The sequence below is a fragment of the Mustela erminea genome, chromosome 11 (assembly GCF_009829155.1).
Source record: "Mustela erminea isolate mMusErm1 chromosome 11, mMusErm1.Pri, whole genome shotgun sequence".
In the NCBI taxonomy this organism is placed as follows: Eukaryota; Metazoa; Chordata; class Mammalia; order Carnivora; family Mustelidae; genus Mustela; species Mustela erminea.
The window spans coordinates 67621161-67643045 of record NC_045624.1 but is presented as its reverse complement, the minus strand read 5'-3'; the positions used below and the strand labels follow the sequence as shown (position 1 = coordinate 67643045).

Genomic DNA, 21885 nt, shown 5'->3' with positions numbered 1-21885 from the left:
AGCAGGCTCCCCGCGGAGCAGAGAGCCAGATGTGGGGCTCAACCCTAGGACCCTGGGATCATGACCTGAGACAAAGGCAGAGGCTTAACCCACTGACCGACCCAGGCGCCCAAGAATTTTTAAACCATCAAGTAAGAAAAAAAATTGGCCTTAAACCTTGAATCAAATCATTCTTGTTGCATGTGAGCTTGGTCACACTTCGTATGAATCATGAACACAAGGTGTGTGAAAGCAACCAAATTTTCCCCACAAAAATACATCTGCTGGAACAAATCTATGTTCTATCTAGCTTTTGCTTCGATGGATTAGTGTGACATATTTCACATATATATGACATATATGAAACATATGTCACACTAGTTGACGGACTAGTGTGAAAAATACGAAATATATATTAAAAAAATATAGTGTGAAAATATATGAAACATATACGCAACCCCGAGGAGGCCCTGTGAGGGAACGATGGGCTGCTCATGCATTACACACACTTACCCACCAGGCAAAGAATGCTGTGTCCAGGTGGAGGTGGAAAATAGAAGTAACTCAAATAACCTCCTCCGGAATAAACAGAGAAGGCATAATCCAGCAACTCTCTGGGATATGACTGTGAGTATCACTGCCAAGATCCATCCTTCTCCCTCCTACCTGGGCTCCTACCTGCAACACCTTCATTTTAGAGGAGATTACTTCCATGCAAGATGGGACCACAGGTACATAAATAAGAAAAGGAAAGTGCTGGTGAAAACTGAAAGCATTTGCGATACATCAACAAATTTTACCATAGTTGTATCTTCACCAGTGCATGTGGGAAAAATCACAGGCGACAAACAGAGAAGGCCCAGAGCTAGAGAAAGCCACTCTGGAAGAGCAGGTCACTGCAATCTATGGAAGAGGGTGCTGACAGGTAGCAAGGGTGGGAGGTTGGGTCTACCACAGGTAATACAGAGAAGGCCGGCTCTTGGACGTTGTACTTGGCTACTAGGGGATGTTGGTATTTCTATTATTGAGAGTTTGGGGCCTAAAATTCCACACTTAATGGTAAAAGCCAACTGCAATCTTTTTTTTTTTCTTTTTTCCTTAAAGATTTTATTTATTTATTTGACAGACAGAGATCACGAGTAGGCAGAGAGGCAGGCAGGGTTCGGGGGTGAGGAGAGAAACAGACTACCTGCTGAGCAGAGAGCCCAATGTGGGGCTCGATCCCAGGACCCCAAGACCATGACCTGAGCCAAAGGCAGAGGCTTAACCCACTGAGCTGCCCAGGTGCCCCAGCCAGCTACAATCTTAAACAGCTTAGGAAAAACTCATTTTTAAAATGTGACAACACTGGTAGGGGAAAAGAAATCCAAAGGCATTTTGCAAAGTATCTGTCTCTTCCAGCTTGGGTAGAATGCCTTCTTAGTGATTTGGAATCATCATATTATTCTGTTTAGAGTCATACGATTTAATCATACAAAAGATTTCAAAAGTTATTTGAGCAGAGGGAAAGATCATGTTCGTAGAGCTATATTTTACATTTACTCACAGTTCTTAGAGTTCCCTTGAAAAATACCAAATATGTACAAACACTTTAGTAGATCTCACACCATTCATCAACTATAGTTAAGTCTCTAAAACCATAAGCAGTTCTTTACTGTTAAAAAATACACACACGGGGTGTCTGGGTGGCTCAGTCAATTATGCATCCAATCCCTAATTCCAGCTCAGGTGATGATCTCAGGGAAATGAGACTGAGTCCCACACAGGGCTCTATGCCCAGTGCAGAGTCTGCTTGAAATTCTCTCCCTCCCTCTCCCTTTGCCCCTCCCCCAACTCAAGCGTGCTCTCTCTCTCTAAATAAATAAAATCTTAAAAAAAAAAACAAAAAACACACACACATAGAATCCCCAACTGTGATAAGAAGGAAATGTTAAAGGTATAATTCCTAATAATGAATTAATTGTAATAGGTAGACAAAATGCTCTTGAGAGAGAGAAAGGTATTCAGTGACTTCCTAATATTTAAAGTGATAAAAAGCTATTTCAAACAAAAAATATTAAATAAGATAATTAAAAACAAACATACCCATCTTTGGTCTGATCCACTACACCACTTAGAAGTTCCACAGTCTTTGGATTAGGCTGCCTTTCTCCAAAAATGTTCAAGTATCGAGTGACGAAGTCATTGGGAGACATGAAAAACTCACCATTTTTTTCAATGCTTGCATACTGTTTAGAAAAAAAAAGAGAAAGTATTTTACCCTCAAAAGTACATAATCATGAGATCAATGTGAAAAAGCTGAAAATATTCAACAGATAAGACATCAGACATGATAATACACTCTTCTCGAGCACAGTTATTTCCGAACATCTCACAGAAAAAAACAGAAACATGTTAAGTCTTCCAAGTTTTATATTTATACCAGTGGTTCTCAACTGGGGGCAGCTTAGCCTGACTGTCCAGCTTTTAAACATCAACATCCCCCTAACAGCCAAGCAAAACCTAAGAGGCCCACCCTCTCTATGTAACCTGCCTTTTGGGGAGGGCGGGAGGGCTGGGCGAGGTTTCTCTTGCTTTGCACTTTCTCCATTTGTTTTCTATTTCTCCACAGAGGACATCTGACAGTGTCTGATGACAAATTTGACTGTCATAACCTGACGGGAAGGGATGCTAGCAGCATCTAGTTAGGAGAGGTCAGGATGACCCCCTACAACAGAGTGAGCCAGCCCCAAATGTCAACAGTATTGACAATGAGAAACCCTAGTTTACAGAAACTTGGAAGGAAAATTACATCTTGTTTTTAGCAAGGACATACAGCTTTAAAAAATCATGGATGGGAACAACCTAATTCTTTTGCCCCATTTGTTTCAAGGACACCAAGGACACCAATAATGCAAGAAAGCAGGACAAACAGGCTAAGCGGGAAAGCAAACTGTCAACTGTATGGCTGCTCGTGGGATTTTATGGAAGGAGATGTGAAAGGCTGCTCTAGTTAGCTTCCTCTCCGTTCCAGAGTAGAAATGGTCCGTAAGAATTGGGTACACTCGGGTGCTCAGTGGGTTAAGCCGCTGCCTTCGGCTCAGGTCATGATCTCAGGGTCCTGGGATCGAGTCCCACATCAGGCTCTCTGCTCAGCAGGGAGCCTGCTTCCTCCTCTCTCTCTCTCTCTGCCTGCCTCTCTGCCTACTTGTGATCTCTCTCTGTCAAATAAATAAAATCTTTAAAAAAAAAACAAAAAAGAATTGGGTACACTCAATGCTTTCACACAGCGTTCCTCCTGCCTTTAGTGGCAGAATCCAGTGCCGGGAAGCAGGAAGCTTCTCATCCCTGTCTCGTGGAGTCCCAGGGGACACAGGGGATGCTGAGAAACAACACAGGATCATCCGGTATTCTGATGGCAGAGGAGAAGACCTGTTGACCCTGGGGACAGGACAGTGACTGGGGGTGGGGAGGTGAATTCCGAGAGCTGCAGGAAGAGCAAGGCAAGCTGGAGGCCGCTGTGATGTGGTGCACCCGGGAAGGGAAGTGCAACCAAAGCACCTCCACTCCCTCTGCAGCCACAGGGTCAAGTCCCATTACAACTGTTTCTATAAGTCACTTGTTACTTCTACATTTTAATTCCAAGGCAGGATAAACTTGCTTAGATACTCAGGAACCAGCCCTGGATTCCTCAGGCCTGGGCTGCACTGAGCTCTGCTTCTGCCTCTCACCACCTGGATGACCTGTAAAGTAAGCTTCCTGGGCCTCTGGCTCCTCCCCCATAAAACTGGGATAACAACACCGCCTGCTTCTTAAGGTCAATGCTAGAAATAAACGAATAATCACATAATATACTTAGCACAACACACTATACACAATAAGCACTTCATAAATGTTCTGTACAATCCGTTTTTGGTTAATTTTTAGCATGGTACAAAAGAAAAGCTCAAAAATGGTCCAAGAATCCCCTATTATTCACTTAGCATTGAAATGGCTTTTTGGAAACATGGAAGAATTATATTGGACCTTCTGGAGGCAAAACAAGACAGAAGTACAAGGGAGATGTCCCAGCTAACTACAACGAGCCATGATCGAGAATCATACTAGCTTGCTTACAGCGGTGAGTAATTAATTTAGCTAAAAACACAATTTAACTCTTCTCCCACCAGTAGATGTTAAGGTTGTTTTCCAGTTTGGGCTATTTTTAAATAAAGCCAAGGTAACCAGCTTGTATATAACAATTATCCAAATTCTTGGCAATCTTCAAAGGCTCCACTCCCGGAAGAGAAAATGTTGAGTCAAGGAGAGGGAACTTGAAGGCTCTTGATACTTATTATCACCCTGCTCTCCAGAAAAGACTGTACCAATCTACACTCCCACCAGCAGTGTGTGAACATGCCCTTTTCCTCCCTACCAGATTTGTTGTAAATATTTATCCAGTTTGATACTTGCAGATAACGGAGTCTGTAGATTTTTCTTCCTCCTCTGCAATTTCTTCCATTGCTTACTTCTAAATCTAAAACCCAGGCCTTCCTCATCTCAAGACTAGTATCTACCCATATTTTCTCTTAACTTTTAAGTAGGTTTATTTCTTAAGTTTCAATGCACTGGTACTTTATTGTTTTATGTGGTCTGAGGTGAGGATCCTCCTACTTTAGTTTTTCCCCACTTAATCTCTTGATTGTCCCAGGCGCACAAATGAAATCATTCTCCCTTCCCTTGTCTTTAAGATGCAAGTGTATCACATACTAATTATCACATGATCATCAGGGAACAGCCTGGCAAGTAAGTCCTTCTTCAACACTAGTTCTGATCAGTTGGCGACAAATGGCTTCCTAAGGTAGAGACTCCCCTCTGGGGCTGCCCTCAAATTCCATGAAGGGATGCTTCATCCATCAAATTCCCTGAAGGGATGTGCTGTCAACTCCTACCATTCCTCCAGCAGGAGTCCTGGCCAACTCACCTGTCTACTCTTCCAAGACTACATGCACCTTAATTGCTACAACTAAAGGGAAAGCTCTGTCTGGACAGGATTTGTTCCCGTGGTTCTCACTGCAACATCCTCAGGGTCCTGGACTGGTGTCAGGCAGAGAGAACCATGGTCAATACACATCTATTGAATGGAAGAAAGTTTAAAATTATTGTGCTACTTTCCCTCCTGGGAGTTTTCTGGGCCATGATCAGTCTTTGATTTTTCCCCCAGGTAACATTCAGAATCATTGTTGAGCTGCTGTCCCCCTTAAAAAGAATTCCACTGAAAGTGCAAAATAAAATTATAATGCCATACCTCTAACCCTTACATAGGACAATTAAAAAGAAATAACAAGTGTTTGCAGAAACAGGTAGCAAATGCAATTCTCATACACTGGTGTCATGAGAGTAAACTGTCAAACCACTTTAGAACACTGTCTGGCAGCATCTCCTCTAACTGAACATGCACAGAACCTCAGACACAGCAATTTCAACTCTAAGGAGGTCTCCAACAGAAACGTGTGCCATTACAATGGCATTGTAATGTCCATAGCAGCATTAGCTTCAATAGCGAAAAGATGGAAAATAACTCAAACAACAACCAACAATAGGATGTACAGATGAACTGTGTACTGTGGTACAATCACACTACGGAATACAACACGGCCATGAGAATAGGAGAACGCCAACCACATGCAACAACAGGAATGAATTTTAACAACTAAAGCAAGAGTGAGGGGCGCCTGGGTGGCTCAGTGGGTTAAAGCCTCAGGGTCCTGGGTTCGATCCCCATGTCGGGCTATCTGCTCAGCAGGGAGCCTGCTTCCCCCTTCTCTCTCTGCCTGCCTCTCTGCCTACTTGTGATCTCTGTGTCAAATAAATAAAATCTTTTTTAATAAATAAATAAAGCAAGAATGAAAGAAATGAGACACAAGAAAATATAGTGTTTTTTCCATTTTTAAGAAGCTGAAAACCAGACAACTGGTTCCCCTCAGAAGAGGTGGATCCTGACTAGACGGGGCATCAGATGGCTTCTGGGGGGGCTCGTTACATGGGTGTGAGCTCACTTTGGGAACATTAATGGAGCTGTATGTACATTTATGATTTGGGCACTTGATTTATACCTCAGCATTTTACATTTTTTAAAAAAATCAAGATATTTTCTGCCCCAGTTTTTAGAGGTGATAATGAAATAATTTTATAAATATAAGAACATATTAATCTGAACATGGAAAACAGTTTTCTTCAGATTGCAAAACCAGCGCATTACCAAGGCTGGGTGGTCTGCCTTGTGATTACAGTAAAAATGTCAAAGGTTGTTCCTTCAACTGACGGACAAAGACAGATCATAGTAAGAATGTACTGCCAATGGGGCCCCAGGGCGCGCAGGGGTCCCCGTCAAGGGAGTGGACCACACAGCTCTCACTACCTTTAAAATGGTATTTAATCCTTTTTGGGGACTAGATTTTACAAGTGACCTGAAGCCTCTCTCTCTCCCTTACAAATTTTTGTAAGTTCTAATATGATTAAACATATGCAGGCTATATGCAAAAATGCAGGTCCAAGAGTATTCAGTACAGTGTTGTTATACTAGCAAAGCAGGAAACACAACTAAGCACCCAAAAATATGAAGTGGCTAGATAAATTATGGTAAAAAGAGCCATACACAGGGATAGCTCATGACAATAAAAATACTGTAGAAATACATTCAATTATAGGAAAAAAGTTTTCCTAACGTATTAGGTAAAGGGAAAAGCTGGATAAAAAAGTATTTTTTCTCCTGTTAAGAAAAAAAAGGTTTTATATACATACACAGAGATACGGACAGAGAGAGGTATATAAAATATAATTTTACATATTTATACATAGATATAGATATGGATTTTAGCTATACAGCAGAATCACATATTAATTTTCTTTATATACTTTTGCTTTTTAAATTTTTGCCAATATGAAGCATTTTCTCATCTTAAGTTTTCAATAAAGAAATTAACTGTTTTTCCAATTTTGTTAACTAATTTCTAAATATGTATGTTTTGCTGACAAAGAACAATTATAAAAAATCCAAGTGTAATTCACTATGTATCATTACAAACTGTCATAAGGCCTATTCCCCTTGTCTAGTAGTCCCTTTACCCAGTTTTGTCATCTCCCACAACTTACACTACAGGCATTCAGCTACTTCCACCCGTAAACAGTACATACCACCCTCTTTGCTCTCCCTTGAGCGAACACTGTCCTTCTCAATTTTCCCCTTCTCTTTACTGGCACCTCCCTAACCCAGGCTCTATCCAGGGGCTGTATTTACCCTGCACCCTCTCATACATTGTACAAGATCATGTCCATCAAGCAGTCCTTCAAAATGTCTTAACCTCCCCCATTCTCCATCCCCCTGCTGCTATCATAACCCTAACAAGTCTTCAGGGCCCTGCACCGGGATTACCCGCCAAGGCCGCCTAACTCATGACCCTGCTGCCAAATCTCGACCCACCCTGCCAGTGTCACTGGATGAACCCAGTGGCTTCCTCTTGTTCAGCAGGCGTGCCAAACTCCCAATTACCTTGCTAATTTTGTCACCCACACCCTGTAAGGCTTGGCAGACTCCCTGGCACAGAGCTGAATTTAAATCAACAAGTTGAAAGAGCAAGAATCCTTCAACGTGGAGAGGCTGTGTGCTCCCAAACCCATCTCCCGGCCTTCCCTCGAATGTGGCCCTCTCTCCCGGAACTCCCCAGCTGCCCTCCTCCTGACTCCAGTGCCGACTCGCCCTGCGGCTCTCCCAGGTCCCTCTCCAGGGAGCCTTCTCCTCACCACAGAGGCCACTCCAGCCTCTCGGTTTCCTGTGTGCCACAAAACAGAACTGACCATACCTGGACCTCAACTTCCATATTCGCTCACCGCACTGGCACTTACGTGAACCTAGATTCTTTTTCACCCGCTGCCTACCTGTAAATGTGGTCTCCCGTGTAAAAGCTGAACTCCTTGAAGACTTGGTTGCTGCTTATACCTCTTCTATACACCCTACTCACCTTGAAGTTTCACGGTGTTTTATTTAAACTGGAAGTACTCAGCACACCTGCTCCAAAACGCATGTCAACACTTAGATTAGAAACGTAACTGACCACACCTGGACTTCAACTTCCACACGCAGACAAAATGTTAGCCACCACTTGTCACCCGAAGAGGCTGCATAACCAACTCAACCCCTCAGGCTAGGAATGCTAGCCACTGAGTGCCCCCTGCCCACCACCCAACTGCGCTGCCCAAGAGCCTGTGCTCCAGGTCACCCCCCGCCTGGCACTCTTACAGCCCTCTGTTCCACACCTGCTGCTGCCTCTGCCCGGAATGGTCCTCCTCTGCCCTCTGCCCACAGCCCCCCTATACCATCTCCAGCTGGTAAGTACCTACTCACTGTCAAGCCCAGCTCCAACACCACCACCTCTCTGTAATTGCAATGACCTCGGCTAGATCTAATTAGCCCCACATCATCTTCCTACTAATTAACACCATATAATGCTTATCAACCATATCATGGCTTTTTTTGTTGTTTACACTTACACACAGTGAACTAGTAAAAAGCAGGATCCATGATTTATGCATCTTTATATCCCCAACACTTAATGCTACACTTCACATACAGTAAGCAACCCCTCCCCACAAAAAAAGAAGAAAGTGTAACCCTTCTCAAGGGCCCATCTCCGTCCTCCAGGACCCCTCTTTCCTCCTCTCTGCCAGTTCCACTGGCTCTCTCGGACCTCCACAGTTGCCATCTCCCCTGCTATCAGCTCATCTGGTCCAAAGGTCCACCTCCCCTGAGCTACAGAAGAATCCCCTAACTAGCGTGACAGTCAGAAGGCTGGTTTATTTATCAGGAAGAAAAGTCAGGAGAAAGTCACAGAAAATCAGCAAAGTAGCCCAGTTTGCAGAGAGCTTACTGCTGATCCCCCCACTTAATGGGAAAGCCTGGCCACAGTGGAGCAGTGCCTGGCAGAGTCCCCAACCCTCACCCCAATTCTCATCCCTTTTCTCCTCCCACCACACCACCATCTGTGGCAGACGGTAAACAAGAGATCCCCCACATGCTGAGCCAAGGTGGATTTGTGTTGGTACGACCCTGCCCAGGCCTGATGAGATCACCCAAACCTCTGCCAGAGCCACAATCCCTTCCAGAAACTGCTGATCACTCTTTTCTTCACGGACAGTCTCCCCCCCACTCCCGCCTTCCTGGCCCCATCGTTCCCTTGGACTCTAAGTCACACTCTCACTCAAAAGCCACATCGTCTTAGCCACCCCAAGAGCCGACGGCATTTCCCCACGTGCTGCCAAAGATCCCGCCCCAGCTTTCAGGCTCACTGACACAGAAACCTCACAGCTGGCTCTCCAGAACTCTGACCAATCTGATCTGTCTCCAGCAGGGACTCGCCTCCTATTAACAGGAGTAGATGGAAAAGACAGGCTCTCCAAAGTGGGATCTTAACCTAACCCAGCGGCCATGCAGCCTCAAAAGGTGGGCACAGCTTTTACCCAGGTGGAGTCTTTCTACTGGATCACGCCAAAAGACCAAGAGGTGCCCAAGATGTACCATCTACTAAGATCTTCAAACTTGTTCCCATTTCCTGTCAGAAGGAAGCCCACAATTACTGCTGGTTTAGAAAACAGAAGTAATAGCGAGGTCCTGAGTTCGAAGAATGATTATGACGTTGCCAGCTGAGGTTAATGAGCTTTTACCCATTTCTCTAGGGTCTCTGGCAACCCACTGCAAGTGGTCTCCTAGAATTTTAAGTTTTATACTATAAATCTTAAATATACACAATAAAAATGTCCACGGTTCCCACATACACACCTCATCCCAATCACGGTGGGCCGCAAATGCAGAGTAACAGATACTAGTCCAGGTGAGAAACAAAGCATTTCTGCTTTCTGGATTTGCATGGCCTACAATCCTTTTCCACCTTCGAATCTGTATACTGTGTTGTCCTTTCAGGTTAAAACCAAATTGATAAAGAATTCTGCTTTCTTATACATAATCCAAACCTCCTTACATATTATCCCTTCCCCCCACCCCCAGCCCTACTCACATTTTTAACCATCTCCTTTTGAAGCCTGTCTCTTGTGTTGAATTATTTAATTTCAAATACTTACTGATCAGTTATCAGTAAGGCGCTGGGCACTTTCACCCAAGTTTTTTCACTCAATCTTTACAAATTTTTATAACTCACAAGATGTTCATACATGAACAAAGTAGAAAGAATAGGGTAAGAAACTCAATGTTCCCTTTACCAATTTCAAGTATTACCACCACACGGACAAGGCATTTTCCCTCCCCCACCAAAACTGGGGTGTTTAAAAGCCAACCTAAGACATAATCTTATCTATAAACACTTCACTCTCTAACAGAAAAAGACTCTTTATAGCTCCTATCACAATATCATCATTCAGGAAAAAAAAAAAAAATCAGTAACAATTCCTTGATATCAGTTAATCCTGTCGGTATTCAAATTCTCTGATTTCTCAGTATTTTTTAATTGTACCACACTCTCATAAGGAAAGAGATGCTCACAGAATTAGTGACTTTCAGGGCCATATATTTGGTACACAGCAGCAGGCGAAGTGTTTCATTTGAAGCCTTGGTCCTCAAGAATACAGCACAGCTGCTTTTCCATCATGTTTAGAAAAGGCCCACATATACACCTTTTGAATGATCTTTACAGAGGTGGCCTTTCCTTTTTTGAGTAGTTTAATCAAGGTAAAATAACATGTGATTCAAGGTTTGGGACCTGGGCTAGACTTCTATTTGAGTTATCTATCATTCATTCACTGCCCAAGGTCACCAAGTAGGGTCAATATAAGAAACTAAGGAAATATACGGTATCTGTCATGAACTGGTATGTATTGTTACTCATACTGGGCTTCCACCATGAACCACACTTGCAATAAAACCATGATAATGATGATGATGATGGTAACAACAATGGCCAATGAGAGGCAAAGACAGCCCTCTCTGGATGGATCAAGATTATGGAAGTGTTAGCAAAGAGCTTTCAGCCTCCTAGGAGAAAAACCACAATCATCACAACACATAGGAGAGTCCTGGAAGGGTCAATGAGTTGTAAGACTAAATCCCCCAACAACCCCCTTCCAGTATCTGACACCAAGTGAGAGACAAGAAATTAAAATGTAAACCATACTGTCCTCACAGTCACCTGCAAGCTGCTGACACATTTCAAAAAACAGATAGAACTGAAATGGATCTCTTTCATAAGTCTTAAGTAAAGATCCTTTACTTAAGGTATCTTTCATATATATATATATATAACAATGAAATAAAGAGCTGTTTGAAAATAATCTTTAAAAGTTCAAGAACACAAATCAAACAAGAAACAAGAAACATTCCTTTATACTGACCTTCAAAAATATTGTTCTAAGCTCAGCTGGATCTGCTCTCTTGGTTAAAACCACCTATAAATAAACATAAAAATGTTTATATTATTAGAACAAAGCTGAGAAATCAAGCTAGCAGACTGAAAGAAAATAAACTCCAGGTTAGAAATTAGTAGATGTCATTTTTGTACTTAAAGCACCAAATTTCCCCATTGCATAAACTACTCCCTGGATTTTAAATCAGACTCCTTATGTGGCTTCTAGAATGGTAACAGTCTGTGCAAGAAACCAATAAAGCTCTTAGTATGCGGTACTTAATGTATATCATTTTTTTTCCCCAAAAATTAGAAAAAAAGAAAACTGGAAACAGATCTGTGACCACCTGGCATTTTTAAACTACACACCAGAGTGATCCATACCTTTCCACAGAGGAATATTAAATATTAAAGTACAACTTGTTTGTTAACTATGCAAGAGAACACAGTTCTTAAAGAAGTTGGTGAACAAGGCAAATCATATTAACAAACAAGGGAATTACTTCTCACAGTTCTGCCAGGAACACGCATGAATACCTAGCTATCTGGGCATGCCAAGCAAGGTCTCCTTCCCTCCCCAACTTTTAATTTAAGAAGTCAAAGTCTCCAAAGGTATGACTATTATTCTCCACATTCTAGAAATACAAGGGGCTATGGTTACCTTTTGAGAACAAAATTTGACAGATTAGCTCAGAATAGGTGTTGTGCTTAATTCCCCAGCCCACAAAGTCCAAAAACATCAGTGGAGAAAAAGCAAGACAAACTTGAATATGGCCACCCCAGGCCAACACAAAAGAGTCCTTATGTGGAACCAAACAGTGGGCTTATTCAGTGTCCCATCACCCAATCCTGCTGGCAATAACCGTCATGGGACTTAAGTCTCACCAAGCACAGCGTCACCCCATGATACAGCCAAGGAGGGGTTCCTGGAACCACCCTAATACCAGAGCCATGTCGCTATCCACAGGGAGATTTATGCAAATTGTTCTAAATCCCTTCTGTGTGTTTGCAGAGGCTCTTCTGAGATCTTTGGACAATGGGTTCTCTGTCTCTAAATGTGTAACTGCCGAGCTTCTTGGCCTGCCACTGTCAGGAATAATTTTATTAACTAATCGCTGGAATGGGAAAGGTAGTTTTTCTAAAACGAGTTGGCTACTCACCTTGTTTCCCAAAGCAAGACTGATAACTCCTTTAATTTCAACTGAGCACTTGTAACCACCAATGCATTTTTTTGTCCGTAAGATTTGGAAATCTTTTTAAAATTCTAAATTAGTATTCTTTGCTATTCAATTAAGGAGGAAAAAACAGAATGCTAACCAACCTAAGACTGATGATAGTGCCAATCTACACATTTCCAGAGAAGATTCCTTCCTTTCGGGTTTATATTCTGAGAAAGGTAGGATAGGCCAAACACTACTGAAGAAGATGAGACAGCATAAAAACGCCTCCATCCTCTTAAGGGCGGACAAAGTCCCTCCAAGTTCCGTATCTTGAAACCGTCCATATGTGACATTTTTAAAAAATATTTTATTTTACTGAGACAGAAACAGAGAGAGCACAAGCAGAAGAGGGAGAGGGAGAGGGAGAGAAGAAGCAGTCTCCCCGCTGAGCAAGGAGCCCAAAGTGGGACTCGATCCCAGGACCCACAGATCATGACCTGAGCCAAAAGCAGATGCTTAACATTCTGAGCCACCCAGGTGCCCCCATATGTGACATTTTTTAAAAGGCATATGGTTACCATAGGCACTTAGCTGGGTTTCCTTTTAAAAACAAAGGTTAGGTTTCCACCAAGTGAACTATTCTTGCTCCATTTGAATACCACATCCTTCAAAATCTAATTACTTCACTATTCCATGCACTTCATCAAGCATTCCCAGGGCAATGCTATTTTAGAGTGAACTTCCCCTGCCCTAAATTCCCACAGCATTCTTCCATTGCTAACCCCCAAATGCACATCAGTATCCCCCAGCAGGACTGCACCTCCCTAAGAAACAAGGCTTTCACTCCCCGACTCTGCCAGGATCTAAGGGGCACAGGGGAACACAATCCATAGAGGGAGAAAACAACAAAGATGAGAGCAGAGATCAATGAAACAGAGACTAAAATGACAATAGGAAACATCAATGTAACACAGCTGGTTCTTTGAAAAATGAACAAAACTGACAAACCTTTAACCAGATTCACCAAGCATAAAAGACAGATGGCACAAATAAAATCAAAAATGAAAGAGGAGACATCAACAACTGGTACCACCGAAATATGAAAGATAAAAGACCACTATAACAATTATATTAACAAATGGGACGACCTAGAAGAAATGAGTAAATGCCTAGAAACACACAACTTACCAAGACTGAATCATAATGAAATACAAAAATCTGAAGACACCAATTACTAGTAAGGAGATTTAATCAATAATTTAAAACCTCCCAAAACACAAGTCTAGGACCAGACAGCTCCACTAAAAAACTCTATCAACTATTCAAAGAATTAATACCAATCCTTCTCCAACTCTTGCAAAATATAGAAGAGGAAGAAACTCTTCCAAACTCATGAGTCCAGCATAGCCTGATACCAAAACCAGAAAAGGATGTCGCAAGAAAAAAAAAAAAAAATTACAGGCTAGTATCCCTGATGAACATATGTGCAAAAATCCTCAACAAATACTTGCAAACCAAATTCAACAATATATTATTAAAAGGATCATACACCATGAACAAGTGAAACTTCTCCAAAGAAGACATACAGATGGCCAACAGATACATGAAAAGATGCTCAGTATCACTCATCATCAGGAAAATGAGAATCAAAACCACAATGAGATGTTACCTTACACCTGTTAGACTAATTATAAGAAAAAAAAGACAAGAAAATAGTAAGTGTTGGCAAGAATGTAGAGAAAAGGTAACCGTACACTGCTGGTGAGAATGATAATTAGCGCAGCCATTACAGAAAACATTACGTAGGTTCCTCAAAAAATTTAAAAAATGGAACTATTCTACTAAGAGAGTATTTATCTGAAGAAAATGAAAACACTAACTTGAAAAGATATATATGCGCCCTCATGTTCACTGAAGCTTTATTTACAATAGCCAAGACAAAGCAACAACCTAAGTGTCCACTGATGGATGAATGGACAAAGAAATTGTGAAATAGATAAATATATATAAATAAATAAATAATGGATTATTATTCAGGCATAAGAAAGAATGAAATCTTGCCATTTGCAACAACATGGATGGACCTCAAGAGCATATGCTAAGTGAAATAAATCAGAGAAAAACAAGTACTGTATGATCTTATATATGGAATCTATGTATCTATACAAAAACAGATACAGAGGGAAAAAAATAGATACAGAGAACAGACTGGTGGTTGCTAGAGACAGGGGAGTGGGGTGGGAGAAATGGGTGAAGGGTATATAAATTTATTAAAAATTTTGTTTAGGGACGTCTGAGTGGCTCAGTGGGTTAAGCCTCTGCCTTTGGCTCAGGTCATGATCCCGGGGTCCTGAGATCAATCCCCGCATCAGGCTCTCTACTCAGCGGGGAGCCTGCTTCCCCCTCTCTCTCTGCCTGTCTCTGCCTACTTGTGATCTCTGTCTGTCAAATAAGTAAATAAAATCTTTTAAAAAAAATTTTTTTGTTTAAAAAGCAGGAGTTATTCATCAATGTATGACCAACATCTAGTATAATGTTTGGCATAAGAGGGATTCAATAAATATTAGCTGAAGTACTGAATTCTATAAATTTATTTTTTAAAAATCCGTATAGTTACCTAACAAATCTAAGCCATATCACCTAATGTGTATAGAACATTTAATATTTTCAATGCATGACTATTACTTCACTGGATCTTCACAGCAAAATCTGAGACCTGCAGACAGCATAATATTGCACCCACTTTATAGAAGGAGAAACCAAGGCTCAAAGAGGGTCAAGTACTTCCCCAAAAGTCAGATCTGGTACCCATTTCTGCTTACATATCTAAGTAACATCTGAGCTGAGATCAGATTCCCAATCTTCCACCTCCTACTCTATTGGTTTTTCCACTGAGCCACATGGTAGAGAGCTTCAAACTGACCATAACTTAAGTTAACCACTAATATAGTACATGCCTAGAAATCAAGATTTTATCCTACAACCACCAGACTGTAGCATCCATCCAGTGCTATTACTAAGAACATGGCTCTAGGGGTGCCTGGGTGGCTCAGATGGTTGCATGTCATCAGACTCTTGGTTTCAGCTCAGGTTATGATTTCAGCATGCTGGATTGAGCCCTGCCGAGCCCTACATCGAGCTCTGCACTGGGCATGGAGTTGGCTTGGGATTCTCTCTCTCCCTCTCCCTTTGCCCCTCCCTGACTTTCACTAAATAAATAAATAAATAAATGTTTAAAAATCTTAAAAACAAAACAAAACAACAACAACAAAAAACATGGCTTTAGTATCAGCCCACCTGTGACTGGGATTAGGTGTGACATCTAAACCTACTAGTTGTGTGACCTTGAGCTAGACCTCTGACCTCTCAGTCTCCCTTTCCTCCCCTGTAAAATCAGAAGTCCTGGATGGTTGCAAGAGTTACAGGAGATAATAACATCTAGTGCTTAGCAACAAAAGGACACACAGTTAAAGCACTCAAATGAAATCCATTATTTGTACTATTTGTGGAAAGGTGTTTATCTTCTACCATGCTTACTCTTCAAAAAGTCTAAGCGATGAGTAACCTGGCATATAAATTGACAAGGAAAAAATGAGGAGGAGGGAGGGGAAAGGAACTCATGGATCTTCAAAAGCATTCAGCAAACCACCAACCACAGACGTTTTCCTAACTCATCCCTTCTGCTATCTGAGACTCAACCAATGCGACTTCTTGAAAACAGATCCCAAGTTCCAGATACACCATGGAATTTCCCTGCAGCCTGTGGAAATGTGTGTTATTAGGTCCTGAACATACTAATGAAGCACAAAATAACTATGGTTCAATTGGGGATAAATTCAAAAAACTCTTTTACTGGTCTCTTGGCCTCCCCCCTGCTGTGTGGCTAGCCAGAATTCCCATTTCTACTTCTACCTCCCATTCCTATCTTGTTGGGTATCATGTGCAGTGAAGGAAGAATACTAAACACAGCTTCTTTTGAGACAACATTAAGTTAGAGCTAGAAGTACCAGTGTTCTGAAGGTGTACTGAGATGGATTCTGCCTGGTGGCAAAAATCAATACCCAGGAAGTTTGGGGAGCTGGAAAAGGGGAACTACAGAAATGCAGCCTCCCTTTTCAAGTCAACTCAAACAGTGGCTCAGCATGCACACTCTGCATCACTTTAACAAGCCTTTAGAAGATTCATCAAACTTCAGATTGTTTCCAGAAGGCTGAATCTCATTGTTATAAGTTTTTTTTTTTCCTTATACTAACAGTATGTAAATATTTACAGCTACTGTTCTTCCAAATTAATTGCCTGATTTTATCATCATGCTTCTGAATTTGCATTTGCAAGAACAGATTCCACTATTAAACAAAATTTGTATATTAGAAGTTTTAAATAAAGGTACTAGTTTTCCAGCATAGTTAGGAAAATCACCATGAAGGAAAAGAGTTCTTGGCAGATGACTATGAAATATTACCATTTGCTCCTTAAATCAATACAACAGAGCCTCATACTATAGCAGCTAACTTTCACACACAGTCAAGACTCAGTGAAAAGAGGGAGGGTTAAAATTGAAAAAACTATGCTATATATATATATATTCCCCACCCCCCAAACCGGGAGAAGTTTACCTTTACTGAACTTTAATATGGAAATTTCAGGTCAATTCAGTGAATCTATGTTTCACAGAACAAAATTTCAGGACCACTGAGTATGTAAAATTTTTGACAAGACAAACATTAGATATAATAGCTTGAACAGGTTAACAATAGCATTTGCAAAACAGATGCACTAACTAGGTATATCCTACATATTTAAAAAATAGCCAACAAGAACATAACTTCAATGACTGTGTTTTTAAAAGGTGGTGCCAGGAAGCATGACAAGGAGAACCAGAAAAATACTTTCAGGACAAATAAATTCATTCTTATTTTAGTATGAGTTAGAACAGCCAAAAGGAGGAGAACACCAGGAAAGATTATTCTGCGTGGAGCAATATTTTTTTAAACTGACTTTCTAACACTGGAATCAAGCACAGTTATAAGCTCATTAACAAATCGCAGTAGTACAGAATTGTGAGTCCAACAGGGCAGTGGGGAACACCACAAGAACACCTACACAGAATAAGGGATACTAATTTGAAGAAGAAAATGTAAAGAGAAGAAAAGCTCTCTTCTTCCAGTGAAAAGCTGTACGATATCTATTTATATATGCATGATCTCCTCAAATGCATCTTACTCCCAACTCCTGCAAAGAAAAGAAACTAAGCAGATGCTCCAAAAATGTTGATGCAGGAAGAAAGTTTTTCAGATGAGTAGAAATCAAATCTGTACAGTGAAAATACATAGTAGTTCCTTCTAGGCTAGGGGTGCTCAAAGTGTGGGCACTGGACCATCAGCCTCCAATGGGAACTTCACTGAACAAGTCCTCCAGGTGATTCTGATGCTATTAGAATTTAAGAACCACAGCTTTAGCTAATGTCCAATTCGGTCTGGTTAGGGCTGCTATTCTCAGTCCCAGCTGTCTATTCAAGTCTCCCGAAGAACTTCTGGGTTTTATCAGGTCCAGGCCTATCAGATTAGACTGCGAAGGTCAATCCAAGCAGAATCTCCGAAATGGGTACCTTCAAAGCTTCAGCAAGAGATTATACTGTGGGGTTCAGCTGAGACCCACTGAGTTAGGCCCTAAAATCCCAATCTCAGCTTTGCTACTCCACCAACTGCACAACACCGCCTTCACTCAGCCCTGTGCCCAACCACCCCCACCCCCCACCCAGAAACCTAAAAGGTCTGAAAGCTAAGACAAGCACAGGCTTACACTGAAAATTCTACTGTCATGAAGTAATTATTTACCTTAGATATGAAATAAAAACCAGAAGAGACAGCTCATCAAAGTGAGCTAGCCTCTGCTGTATGTACAGGCACACATGCAGGGACAAGCAGAAAATGGGAGGTGGAGAAAGAAATCTCTCTGCCTGTCTTCTGAATCTGAGGAAGTGTAGTAGGCGGACCTGAATCCCAGAGGAAAGCTCTACTGGGTGTGGCCCAACAATTTAGAAGCTGGGCCCAACTCTCCTTCCCATCTACTTCCCATACTGCAGAGACTGGAAGGCTAAAACTACATTTCCCAGACTCCCTTGCAGCTATGTGGCCTAGGTGCTGTCCATCCAATGAAGCTAGGTAAAATGTGGAAGGCAACATTTTGTAAAGCAAAAACTGGGAAGGAGGGGGCCATGCTTCTGCTGCTTCTGCCAGCAAGTATCACTGCTAGAAGTACTGGATTTTCCCATGCCAACCTCCTGCCCATGTCAGTGGCAGTACAGATCTGAACACTCCCCTTCCGGCAAGCCATTTCATGACTATACAAAAGGTTGCTGCTCCCTTGGTGGCCTGGTCTGCCGTGAGGGCCTAGGAGGCACTCCTGGAAGCTCAACCTGAAGTCTGTTTCTTCACCTTCCCAACAAATTCTGTAAGCCATTTAATACCCTGTATTAAATCTCCCTCTGCTTAAATCAGCTAGAGTAGATTCTGTTCTCTGCAAGTGAACCTTGACTGATACAATCAGTAACTTCGAAAGAAAGTCTGGAATTCCCCAAAACCACAGCTAGCATTAACTCTAAAAGAAAGAATGAGGTGTCTTATCAAACTGAAGAAAAATCATTTTTTTACCGAATTCACTAAGTCACTCATTCCTCATCCTACAGTTTTCCTTAGTTCTAACAAATGAAGAGCAGTGATTATAAAAAGCTACTGAAACATGCGTTAGTATAGAGACAATATGCATTGTTAAGCATGCTTCAAACCACAGCCTTTCTGTGTAATCAACCCTCAAAAGTTCACATCACTCAACAGCTGACTTATAAGGCACCAGATACCACAAACGTTAACCCACCAGGTAATTACACAAACGGGTCATGTCAGGGGTGCTGCAGATGTTTATCAGAAGGATTCAGTAGCTTGTGAAGTGTGCTGGATTTAACTCTGCACTGTTGTAGACAAACTTTAAACAAGGATAAAGCCACCACCATTACAATTCCGTATTAAGAAGCAGAATATAACAGTTAAGAAATGAATGGTGGTGTTTTAGCTGTGGGTTCTGTGATGCTAAAATAACTTTAAACACACTAATTTTAGATTTTATTATTGTTATTAAGCTAAAGCTAACATTCCAGTAAATGTTCCCAAGAGTAAAAACCTGACAAGAGACAGTATGAGTCTTTTCTAAAATAGACATTTTTCTGTTTATATTTTCAACTCCTCATGGAGACAGAAGGTATTTGCCCACCCTGACAAAAGCAAACATCCCCAGGTTCAGAGTAAAGATCTGGGTCCAGTGTATTACTAACCCGGTGACCCCGGACAATCAAGTAATATCTCCAAGTTAGTTTCCTCATCTATAAAATGGGCAAAGTAACGAAACCTGCGTATCTATTTCAGAAAGTTATTTTAAGGACCAACTAGGACCTCTGTGGGAACCTGTGTTGATGCAGGAAAACCTGACCTATGAAAGACAAACTGCTGGAGGCTCAGTGTGGACCAGACAGAGATTTGAAAACTCTAGGAAGTCCCAGCCATAGGAGGGTCTCCACATTTTTGTGCATTTCCCCTCTGGGAACTCCACCTGGTTCTCACAGTGAAAGTGGGAGAAAAATCATTTGCACATCCCACACAAGGACAGGAAAAGGAACCATTCCGAAATGCCATCCGAGTATTCGGTTCTTTTTAACAAGATCTGTCCTCAGGTGAAATTACTTATTAACAGTCTAACCTGCTGGGGTATTATCAGAGCCTACCTTACTACTGGCATGATAAATACCCTAATCCCAGCCACTGCTAGCCATTCTCTCCCACCTCAGGGAAGGCGGAAAAACTGAGACATCTTTATGAAGTACGCTGCCTGGAGCCAGAGACTCTCCAATGGGTGGAGACCTAATCACAGGCCTGCAGGACACTTCCTCCCCCTCTGCACCCCACCACCACACTACCAAAGGCAAATTTGCTGCAGTTCCTTTTGTCCATCCAGTACATCATGTCTGGCTACCAAGAAAAAATTACAAAGCATAGCAAATGGCAAAACACACACACACACAATTTGAAGAAACAGAGTAGCATCAAAACCAGCCTCAAATATGGGAAGAATGTTGAAATGATCAAACAGGAATTTAAAACGACTACAATTAATATGCTAAGGGCTCTAATGGATAAAGTAGACAGCATACAATGACGAATCAGCAATGTAAGTAGAAAAATGGAAATTCTAAGGAAGAACCAAAAGAAACAGCAGAGATCAAAAACACTTTAAGGATAATGAAGAATGTTTTTCATGGGTTTATTAGTATACTGGACATGACTAAGAGGAGAATCTCTGAGTTTGAGGATATCTCAACAGAAATCTCCAAAACTGAAAAGCAGAGAGAAAAAAGATGGGGGGGGTGGGGGTAGAATAGGGGAAACAGAATATCCAAGAACTGCAGTACAGCTACAAAAAATGTAACACAGATGTAAAACAAATACCAGAAGGAGAAGAAAAAAGGAACAGCAGGAATTACTTGAAATAATAATGACTGAGAACTTCCCTCCAATGTCAGACATGAAACCACAAATCCATGAAGATAGAAAAAACTAAGCAAGATAATCAAAATCACCTTAAATATTAATGATCTAAATGTACCAACTAATTAAAAGACAGAGCTTGTCAGATGCATCAAAAAATAAAATAACAACCAACTATATGCTACCTTCAAAGAAACAAAAAAAAAACCCTGTAAATATAAAAATACTTATATATTAAAAGTAAATGAACAGGGGGCAGGCATCTGGGTGGCTCAGTTAAGTGCCTGACTCTTGATTTCGGCTTAGATCATGATCTCAGGGTCGACAGACTGAATCCTGTGTTGAGACCCACAGTGGGCTCCTCACTCAGTGGAGAGTCTGCTTGAGATCCTCTCCCTCTGCCCTCCCTCCTACTCACTCCTGCCCTCTCTAAAATAAACAAATCTTTAAAAAACAAAAAAGTAAATGAACAAGGAAAGATACTGTCACCTACACACTAATCAAAAGAAAGCAAAAGTAGCTATATTAATTTCAGTCAGAGCCCATTTTGAAGCAAGGAAAGTTACCAGGGATAAAGAGGGACATTAGAGAATGACAGAAGGGTCAATCCTCCAAGAGGATATTAACGATCTCCCGTGGAACAGAACAGAAAACCTAGAAATAGACCTACATAAATAGAGCCAACTATCTTTCACAAGAGGGCAAAGACAGCCTCTTCAACCATGGTGCTGGAACAATTAGATAACAACAGGAAAAAAAAAAAAAAAAAAAAAGAATCCACACACAAACCTAAACCCTTCACAAAAATTAACTCAAAATGGGTCAGAGACCTAAATGTAAACT

At 41.4% G+C, this 21885-nt stretch overlaps 1 protein-coding gene across 5 annotated transcripts in view; it reads right to left on the bottom strand.

Annotated features, from left to right (window-relative positions):
• SLC25A13 (solute carrier family 25 member 13) overlaps positions 1-21885 on the bottom strand; it is a 181831-nt gene that overhangs the window by 144351 nt on the left and 15595 nt on the right. For 3 of the 5 annotated variants that reach the window (XM_032304864.1, XM_032304867.1, XM_032304865.1), the window contains exons 2-3: positions 11335-11388; positions 2065-2207 (exon numbers count right to left, since the gene is read on the bottom strand). In XM_032304864.1, coding sequence (XP_032160755.1) covers positions 2065-2207; positions 11335-11388 — 197 coding nt within the window. Of the gene's footprint in view, positions 1-2064; positions 2208-7875; positions 7948-11334; positions 11389-21885 lie in introns of those variants that run through there. The other 2 variants (XM_032304866.1, XM_032304871.1) reach the window with 2 other exon arrangements.